This window comes from Aplysia californica, unplaced genomic scaffold (genome assembly GCF_000002075.1).
Source record: "Aplysia californica isolate F4 #8 unplaced genomic scaffold, AplCal3.0 scaffold01992, whole genome shotgun sequence".
In the NCBI taxonomy this organism is placed as follows: domain Eukaryota; kingdom Metazoa; phylum Mollusca; class Gastropoda; order Aplysiida; family Aplysiidae; genus Aplysia; species Aplysia californica.
Genome location: NW_004799262.1, coordinates 8,833 through 19,341, shown reverse-complemented (window position 1 = coordinate 19,341; position 10,509 = coordinate 8,833). Strand labels below are relative to the sequence as shown.

Genomic DNA, 10,509 nt, shown 5'->3' with positions numbered 1-10,509 from the left:
CAAAAATCTGGTACTAAGTTCAGTTTTACATGTGTAAATAGCCTAAAATTCGTTACCAGTTTTGTGTACGCACGGTGACCAGGCAAAATTTGCTGTAGGTTATCTGTATTTTTTAATTAGCAGTAAGACGCTGATAAAATGTTTAGATTAGAATTTTTTTTTAAACAGTCACAAAGTATGCTCGTTGGGAAAAAAATGTTTTGAATTGAAATGATAAGACTTTTTCCAAAGTATAATACTCTATTAGACGAATGTACGTCAATCGTGGTGAGAAAGTGTTTGCATTGAAAACTGTTTAAGTTTGTCGTGTAAAAGAGACGATTTTTTGGTTGCTTTTTTAGGGGGGTTATGAAAAAGGAATTTAACAGAAAAGGCGGTGGAGTTGTTTTTTTATTAATGAAACAAAAATTATACGGAGAAAGTAGTGGTATTCTATTTATGAAGCAAAAAGTATGCAGAGAAGATTTTGGTCTTTTTATTCATGAAACAGAAGTTATACAGAGAAGGTGGTGTTTTGAAACTAGACTTTAGACAAATACAAACCACGTAGAATGTCTAGAAACAATATCATTAGAACCAGAGATGAGCCCACGACAAAATTGGATGGATTAGGGTGTAAATAATATCAATTATTTCACAAACAAGGACATTAGTATCAAAATAATAAAAGAGATAATATAATTATGTTGGGGGGGGGTTGCGTTTTTTTTTTTGGTTTTTTTTTGCTTAGCTATCACTAAGTGTGTAAACTCACACCTGTCTTGATCGTAATGTCGTTCTAAACTGTAATGAATAAAGTAAGCAATTTCTGCATGAGATAAGAATTGTTATATTTCTCTGCTAACAAGTCAGTATTTGGGGCTGAACATTTGTGTCATGAAGCTGTGGAATCATGCGCTCGTCAATTTTGTGGAACATTATGGAGTTCTTTGTATAATCTAAAAGCCTGTCAATTTGTCTTGTATCTTTGCCATATAACTTAGATATACATCAAGATATTGGCGATTGAAGAAGGTGGGGGTCGCATGGTTTCAGAGTTAAAATTTGCTACAAAATGGCCGCCAAATTTGAGTTTTTCCGTACCTTGAGGGTCTGTGGAAACTGAAAATTTACATCTTTTATGTCTTTAATTAACATTTATTTTTCAGTAAAATCTATGCTTTCTTTAATGGGCATGAAAGGTGCTGAGCCAAAAAACTAAAATTTGATAAAAATTCCCTAATATGAGGAAAGTCAGTTTCTTGACTTTTCATTATTTGGACGAGCGCCTAATTTCACCACGTTGCCTCATATTTAATTAAACACATAATGTTAAGCATAAGTACATAACCAGAACTATATTGACTTCTCTCGTGTTCTTTATTCATACGTCTCATTCTCTATTTGTTTTTATGGCATGTGTTTTATGTGCCCATCTACACAATATGTTAGTGTCTTAGCGCCTATAAATGGCTGCTTGCACTGTATGCTTCCCAGGAAGTTGAGGTTGTTTCAGAATGCTCTCAGGTCTGCTATGGTAACTGTATATATTGTGAAGCGCATCGAGCTTGTTGTTGAGCGGGGATTTGCATGTCTGACAATGACATAGTGAGCATCCCCTTTGCTTCCACCCTTATACCCACCCATCGGTTTAATAAGCGCAGTCAACCAATGCCACCCGTCATTGCCATATAACAACGATTTAAGGAACTCTCTTCTCGGCTGCCTGTACGATCAGGCATTGGTCAAACTAATCTCACACCTGTGGCCTCTGGCTACCAATGAAAGTTTCCGTGCTGGGGCGCCACTCGGGCACTTTCACTGGCACTCGTAAGATTTCAAACCGACACCACACTGACCATCTACATCGCTCACGGATCACATAGACGGGGTAACATTTACCCTCAAATTGCACCCCTACGCCCCTTCCTCGCCCGTTTAGAGTTAGAGCCGGCGGAACCAACCTTGCTAGTTTTGTTTCAAACCAATGCTGAGCAGGCAAAACATTTTCCGTCTCAGGAAGAGAAAACTCTTGGAAGGGAGCGGATTTTCCGCTCTGTTTCCACGTTGGACAGGCGTCCGTTTTATTAAGGTAATTAATGAAGAATATAGCATGGGGGGAACGGGGAGATTCCGTTACGACAGGTTTCCAAGGTTTCCGTTTTACACAGGTTTCCGTTAAGGCAGGTTCGACTGGATTTAGTAATTTGGTTACCAGGATGTGAAGTGTAGTAATACTGGGTGCCCGCTACGGATGGGATCAGCCGATCGGGCCCATCGCCCGACTCGATCGCCTTGATAACAAGCGTGTTTGTTTTCAGTTTCAAGCGATCGGCCCCATCCAGCCTTAGTGGGCACCCCTTATGATATGTGCAAAGGAGGAGGACCATTGATTGCCAATAAATTCTCTTCTCTTGTCAGTAATTTCCCGGAAGAGCCCATTGCCAATAAATATAGCACATGCATATATTGCTGTTCTTTACCAGCACAACAACGCCATATTGTCAAACGCAATCAACGACATTAGATAAACAAAACTGTCGGACACAAATACCTTGAAAAAGAACAAGTACAAAAGGAAGTGGACAGCACACACAGTGTGGTCCCCTAATGGTCGTTGAAAAAAGGTGTGGTCTATGTGCTCAGTGACAACTTTTTAAGTTTTTAAGAAAGCGAGACAATATCCTTCTACACCCCCCCCCCCCCCACCCTTTTTTTTAGATTCCAAAGGTCCCGTTGTTACAAACTTTTCTTGCCTTTACACATTAAACAGAAACACCCAGTATAAATTTGAATGGTCTTTTTTACCAATATCATGAGACCAAAAACAGTTGTGCACCAGAAGATTCAACCCCAAGGAGTTTGGCGCCTGAAAAGTTAGCAATCAACGTATAAACAACTTTGGGAACACAACAAGATCATTATATTTTTTTAAGATAATATCAGACATTAGGAGTCAATGAATCAAGTTATTACATTATGTCAACAACAGGAACATTACATTCTTGTTTGTTAAATATACTTGGACATTTCCTTCTTCTATGGTACTTTTTTGAACGGGCCAGGAGGAGTGTTGTGCGAAAAAAAATAAGAACAAGAATGAAATGAGGTACCTTGAAGGTGTGTCGAGAAATTTCCTATGCAAGCCTCATAACTGCCTCAGCTTGGAAAATAATGACGAGATACCTTTATCATAAAAATGTTGGCATAACACATTAACGAAAAAATGCCTTTGTAACTCATTTTGATGGCTTCAGACATTAATTTTAATGCCTGAATGTATAAAGACAATGAAAGTTAGAAAGAATATAAACTTTATTTTAAATTACATGATGTATTTTCTATTTTCAGTCAATAAACTATAACTCTTTTTATTATATAAAATACGATTCCTTTCTCAGCTATCAATGCACAAAATAACTGAAATAAAAATGGAATTGATTTATAATAACTCTTAAAACTATTATGCTCTGCTTTCGTTGATAACCGAAACGCCCAGGAGACCACAGTCGCTTACCGAGTCACGGTAAGCAGTTAAATCACGCAGGTCAAGTCTCAAATTGCCCAAGTGCAGTAACTTTGTCGAAAGGAAATGTCTCCACAAAACCCTTAACATCACAAGACGAGACAGGCAGAGAAATGAAGAAGTAAGAGCAGCTATCGACACTGAGTCCTGCCTGCATTACATAGAAAGACAAAGAACAAAGCATTATATTTTCTTTATAAACCAGGAGAAGGCTTTTGACATTGTAAACCATGCAAAACTCTGGAAGACACTCGTAAAGTATGGCGTCAGAGGACAAATGGTAGATAATATCAGAGCTCTATATACCAACAGCAGAAACTCAGTAAGAAAGAAGGAAAGCAATACAGACTGGTTCAAAGTAAGATCTGGAGTACGACAGAGAAGCGTTCTATCCCCCCTCCTGTTTATAATAGTTATGGAAACAATAATGCAAACCAAAGCCCAGATAGCCTTTAAAAATCTTCTATTCGCAGACGACCAATGTCTTATCAGCCCAAACCAACAAAGCCTCCAAAAGCACAGTACCGAACTGAACAAAAGCTGCGAAAATTTAACATGAAAATAAGCCCAGCAAAAACAGAAGTTATGAAAGTGAGCCGAAACCATAGTCAATAGTGACCAACTGAAACAGGTGAAGGAATCTAAATATCTTGGCAGCACTTTTTTTCCGAAATCAGGTCCATAGACAGAGGAAAAAAGACATGCGAATTCAAAAAGCCAACGCTGTCACCTACAAGCTCGCACCCTTCCTATCTCACCCAAACATCTCCATGGACACAAAGAGAGAGCTTATCACATCAATATTCATACCAACATTATGCTAACAGTGGTAGACTTGAACATTAAGTAAAACCCATGATAAAATCACTTCAGGCGAAAGGAAATGTCTCCACAAAACCCTTAACATCACAAGACGAGACAGGCAGAGAAATGAAGAAGTAAGAGCAGCTATCGACACTGAGTACTGCCTGCATTACATAGAAAGACAAAGAACAAAATTGTGTGGTCACCCGCGTTACGTATGTCACCTGGCCAGCCAGCATCGAGAGCCTACAACACCAAGCACTCAGGCTATAAAGGAAGAGGAAGGCCACTCAAAAGGTGGATCGAGGGTGTCAAGGAAACCCTGAGAAAACATAATATCACACTTGAAAGAGCCGCAGAGCTGGCCTACCGTAGAAAACTGCATCTTCTCTCGACGCGTAACGGCAATAGAGGATGAAAAAGTAAAAAAGTAAAGTATATTTTTAAAATCTGGTTACATACCATCATTCTACATAATAATCTAAATTTCAGATTCATAGGTACGAGCATAAAGAAATAAAATCTTGTGCTTCTCCTGTAAGATTGGACTCCCGGAACTTAACGCTGTTGAATCATGCGGTTAACGAATATACTGATTCTTGTGCTTCATAATTCTCTGCTGACTGGGGTGATTCACGTGACCCTACCAGCGTGTGAGGTGTAGCGGTTCAGCTATTAACCTTTGCTCACAAACAATGTGGAAAGTTGTATCCCACTCAACCCTGATTACTGCCTTCACCTGTAGATTCAAAGAAGCCTGCCCCATAACTGATCGTAACTGGGTGTATGCATGTTTCAGTCAAAATCTTTCAACAAGATCCCCATACTGTGTCCTTCAGTTCTTCGGCCTACCTAGAGGCTTGCGGCGCTTGAACTTTGCAGCAAATTGCCACCTGGCGCGTACTCGTTTCTTCCCATGACATACTGGCCTCCCAATCTGAGCGTACGCGAATGTAATTTTGTTATTGTTGTTAAAACCTCAATTGCATTTTTAACAGGTGAGTTTTTCTGAAATTGCTAAGTCACCAATTGTTTTGAGATGACGATAGCAATGTCAATTAATCCAAACAAATTTTTTTTTTCGAATTTACCAAAAAATAATATATGTAAATTTTTAACGAGTTAAAAACACAAGGTGTTTGCTATAAAAGAGACACCACTGCCGACCATAGACATCAAATCTCCTACAGCAGTTTCTTCGCTCAGCTTCAAGATCCTTTAGTAAGTAATACAAACCTATGTTAATATATAAACGCTTTTGTTTTATAAGAATATTGACTAAAACATGCATATTACTTCTTTATCAGTTATTAATGGTGGTAACAATTAACATACTTGTCAGTTTGTATTTGAAACGAATCGTATCAGTGGTGCCGTTTGTTGTTTTTTACTTGGTCTCTCTCAGTGTGGAGATTCGTCAAGAGCTTCTTCATGACATGTCACCGTGTGTGGCGTGTTGGTTTGACCAATGAGTCCGTGGTCTACAGGAAGTGGATAAGAAGCCTGACGTTGATTGACTTGTAGCGAATTCGAGCGGAATACTTGACAACATGTTCACAATTCCACTCAAATGATAATTTGGGTGTGATCGTTTAAGGGACGAAAGTGTGGCGATTCATCGTATAAATTTGGTAGTCACAATTTATCCCGTCCGAAAGAAAGAAAAAAACAAATCAACTTTCATACAGTAGTAGACGAGCTTTATAAAATCTCAATCTCTTCGCTCTGTGTACAGTTTTGTGGGACAATGTAGTTATAAATTTTTAACAACAACTACTCAGAGATTGTGTTCTATGAGGGCTGGTCTTCTTATATGTTTCATTTTCTAAAGTTTAATAAACCTTCCGATTTTGTTTTGAAAGATGAATTTATAAAATCTAATATTCTATGGATACTGGTAAAATCACAATCGTTTCCAAGCCATTTTGTTAATTAAAAGAGTAATTTGATTGCATCTGCTTTCCAAAGGCATCATGAACGTCCTTGCTGTTCTCTGTGTCTTCGCCCCTCTGGTGATGAGCCAGCAGGTTTCTGATCCCACCAAAGTTTGCCTGCCAAATCAGCTCTCTGGCCTGGCTATCAACCTCATCGATGAAGTAAGTTTGACAGAAACAATTTGGAAATATTCAAAAGGACGGGAAATCTGACATTCCCCCTTCACAAATGCAGAATAAATTACGACATCTTTAACACCATAAGATTAAGATAAGTCTTTTTTCTACATTCAAGTAATAAACAGCTAGTTTGTTTCAAAGTTGGTAATGGTAACACCATACCAAAATTAAGTTTTGAAAAAAAAATCCCTGAATAGCTGAATTGAATCAATTATCTTAAAATTCTAGCTCTTTAGTTTTTAATCTTTGGTTTGCAAATACTTTTGTGAACAAATTCAGTTTCATAGTTTTGATGGAACGTTTTTTACTTGTTGTTATTGTTTGTGGGGGGGGGGGTTTGTGGGGGGGGTTGTGTTTTGTTTTATGTTGTTTTGTAAAACTGACAAATTATGGAAACAGTTCTACAACTCTTGAATATTCAAGCTGTCAGCAACAGTAGGTGAAACAGAGGTGGCACACCACTCGCCTATTAACGTCTTAAGGTTGTCTGTTTAGGAATGTTTTTTCCTTCTGTTTTGCGACCATGTTGTGCTTGAAACTCTCCTCAATTCTCGAAGTTGTTTTTCTTTTTCAAACAAACGTTTTATTTAAATCTACTAGATAATCTATTGTATCCGACAGAACAAAGTTTTGTGTTATTCTCTGTCTCCTCTTTCTCCCCCATTAAAATGAGAATATAACAAATTTGTCTGTTGTTGTCTTATCCTGTCGTCATCTGATTTCCCCAGCGACCGGCCAACTTCTCGATGGACTTCGGTCTGCAAAAGGTTGCTGCTCAGAACGACACAAACCGATACGTCATTGACCTTGCTAAAGTAAGTAGACACTAAAACACTGACAGCTTTTTACTTCTTATTCATTATAGTACCCTACCTAAAAAAAACCTAAAACCCATAAAGCAATTTACCTTAGTAAAAAGTAATAGATAAAGAGAGCAAGGAAAGGAATAATCAAAGACATCAGTTGTAAATTTTAAAGCAGAAATAAGGAGTTGAAGGATAATACCCCTTTGTCTTACTACTGAATAATAAAATAATGATATTTTGATGTTTCTCTTCTTCATTTTATTTCATAAGAGTGTCAGGGCACTTGCAACACAATAAGGTCATATAAGTGCCGAAGATTATAGGAGTAACAAACATAAAAAAGAAGGAGAGGAGATAAAGATGATCGATATTTGATAGGAAAGAAGGAGCAAACCACACCAGAGAACCCGCCAACCACCCACTCTTTTCTTCTAAATAATATTATCATTAGGTTTTTGTTCTATGGTTAACCCTCAAATGTTTTTTCTTTTGGATTTCGGCCATCGGTGGTCGGTCGGTTGCGCCTGGTAATTTTCACAATAATCTGCCTTATTTGGTATAAAAATGCGTGTTTTCAAAATGGTAATACTTTCTTTGATGAATGAAACAAAACCTATTAAAAAAGAATGCCTTTTTTTCTAACTACAACGTCAAGCGAAATATACATAGCGCTTATCTTCCTTTCGGTCTGCCATTTTGAATTCCTTAAACATTGCCGCTTATACTGTCCAGAGAAAAACGCAAATATTGGCTTCAGAATACAGATCTGACGAAGAAATTGCAAACGTTTCAAGTGATGAGAAGCTTTGGGATGATGAAGAACCCCCTGAGTCTATTGAAGATGACCCTCAATAATGTATTTATAGAGGTACTTTAACGTGCGCAACTTGCACATGGGTCCTCCCAGATTTTTTACAAGGTGTAGGTCTTTCCTACCAGAAGATCAGGAGTGTGGCTGAAAGAGAGCAGTAAGGAGCCAAGGAGTAGCAGTAGCAAGGCTGCAGAAAGAGTCAGGAGCCCAGAAAAGGGCGCAAAGAAGGTGAAAGTTTGGGGGCAAAAAGTGGAAACGAAAGCAGACGACGGGACATTGCTAGAGAGCAGGAAAAGAGGTGAAAGGAGACAATTTTGGAGAAGAAAATGTTTCGGTCGCTACTCGGATTCGAACCCGGGACCTTTGAATGAGAGACCAAAAACCTTAACCTCTAGGCCATGAGAGCCCCCTGGTAAGCTTTAAATTCATAATTATTTAATTTCATGCACACTGTACTGATGTCTAATTCAGCTTACATATCAAAACTGCTATTTTCTTACATAGACTTACATGTGTATGAGAGGGTGAGGTAGCGGAGCAGTTAGTGCGCTCGTCTCCGAAGTGGAAAGTTTGGGTTCGAGCCTCGATTCGGACACGGATTATTTTCACCCCCTCCTGACCACCCAGCCGTAATGGGTACCTGACTTCGAGTTGGGGAAGTAAAGGCGCCATGGAAAGAAACTGGCCACCCTACCACAATATGCCAAAGGCCCAGGAAGCTGTCTCACTAACAATGCAATCCCCAATGTGCGGATCGGATGCGGGAAAAACTTTATAAAATATTATAATTTATATAAGCTTAGTTGAAAAGGCACTAACATAATACATTATCACACGCATATGCATAGACAATTCTTATAATAACACAACTGACACTTTCATGCACATGCACGCTACAACTCACCTTCCTACAGGCGTGTTCCGGAGAATGTTTCTCTAGAATAGTATTATTACTAAAGACTACGCTTTGTGTATTTCTATCTCCCACAGAACCAAGGCTACGCCTTCGATGCTCAAGACACCTGCACGAAATTCCCCCTGGGACTCTTCTCAAGGTGGTTCCAGTGTCTCCCCAGTGAGTTGTCGCACTTTTTTTTGTTGGACGTTTTCTTTGCGGACTATGCAATGATCTAAGATGAGATTTGCTCCAAAGTCTGTTTGGCATAAAATGGATATACTGCTGACTAACTCACGTTTGGATAAATGGAGATATGGTTATAATAATGGTAATAATATCATATACGTGGGTATATTATAATGGATAGACATAGGTAATACTATATTTTAGGAGTGCCGCGTTTTCAGGGGAAAGAGCGTGAGAGAAAGAGAAAAAGAGAGAAAGAGAGAGAGACAAAAAGAGATTAAGCGGGAGCGAGAGAGATGGAGAGAGAGACAAAAAGAGAGTGATCGAGAGCAAGAGAGAGAGGGGAGAGAGAGGGAGAGAGAGTGAAAGAGAGAGGGAGGAGATAGAGAAAGCAAAAGAGTAAAAGAAAAAGAAAGAAAAAAGAGAACGTAAAAGATACAGAGTACGAAGAAAATAAAAGAAGAGCATGAGGTTTCCAACTGATGCCAACGTAATTACCATGCGTGTTCTTCCTATCTCCAGGTGCCGCCGTGTTCCAGACCCAAATCGAGGCTGGTTTGGGCTCTGTCAGTTACATCGCTGACCTATACGAGATTAATGTCGGCGCTAACGTCTCCGCAGGGATCTTGTTGAGCAGGGAGAGCACTTACAGCCTGCCTCTTCTCAGGAGAGACTTTTGTGAGTTGGAACTAGAGTGATTTAATAATAGATAATAGATAGCATTTGTATAGCGCAAATCCTTGCTCAACAACAAGCTCTATGCGCTTCGCAATCTATTTGAAGTTGGTGTGTAACAAGTTAGTGACAACATTCTACAATATTAATGCTAAGATAGATTTCGTTTTGACACACCTAGTTTACGCTGCCAGCAGTAGGCAACGGGAAATCATTGAATTTCAATGACTAAGGCTAGTAAGTCAAGTAAGTAAGTAAAGTAGTAGTAGTAGTAGTAGTAGTAGTAGTAGTAGTAGTAGTAGTAGTAGTAGTATAGTTGCCATTCCCTTTTTTAACTGCACCTGCAAACGTTCTCCAAGCCACCTACACCACGGGCAACAATGTAACGATGGACACGTCTCGTTTTGTCTCTGTTTCAGTCAACGGTGAGCAAAGGCTGACCCTCTTCGCCAACCCCAAACTGGGAGTGAGCGACCCAACAATCTTCAACGTTCCAGCCAACTGCTAATTCTTATACTCTTGTCACAGGTCGACTCTCCAGATACCATAGTGGCATAAGATTAGATGCATGAAATAAAGAAAAGAATAACTACTGTAAAATTTGTTCTTGTTTTTTATTTATTGTTTTATTTATTATATTTATTTTGTCTCCGAAATGTCGTCGGGTGTTTATATAGAAACAGGGGCTGAGAGAGAGAGAGAGAGAGAAA

At 38.9% G+C, this 10,509-nt stretch overlaps 1 protein-coding gene across 1 annotated transcript; it reads left to right on the top strand.

Annotated features, from left to right (window-relative positions):
* The first annotated feature begins 5,618 nt into the window (after window positions 1-5,618).
* On the top strand, window positions 5,619-10,373 carry LOC101850777. The gene is made up of 5 exons (XM_005113335.3): window positions 5,619-6,405; window positions 7,152-7,238; window positions 9,031-9,115; window positions 9,647-9,802; window positions 10,219-10,373. Exons 1-5 carry the CDS (start codon window positions 6,283-6,285, stop codon window positions 10,305-10,307), a joined length of 540 nt encoding a protein of 179 aa, XP_005113392.1. The 5' UTR covers window positions 5,619-6,282; the 3' UTR covers window positions 10,308-10,373.
* The last annotated feature ends 136 nt before the right edge of the window (window positions 10,374-10,509 follow it).

Coding starts and splice junctions, on each gene's coding strand:
- LOC101850777 (XM_005113335.3), top strand. CDS start 6,283: ATGAACGTCCTTGCTGTTCTCTGTGTCTTCGCCCCTCTGGTGATGAGC. Junction 6,406..7,151: donor CTATCAACCTCATCGATGAA/GTAAGTTTGACA, acceptor TGATTTCCCCAG/CGACCGGCCAACTTCTCGAT. Junction 9,116..9,646: donor GTGGTTCCAGTGTCTCCCCA/GTGAGTTGTCGC, acceptor TCCTATCTCCAG/GTGCCGCCGTGTTCCAGACC.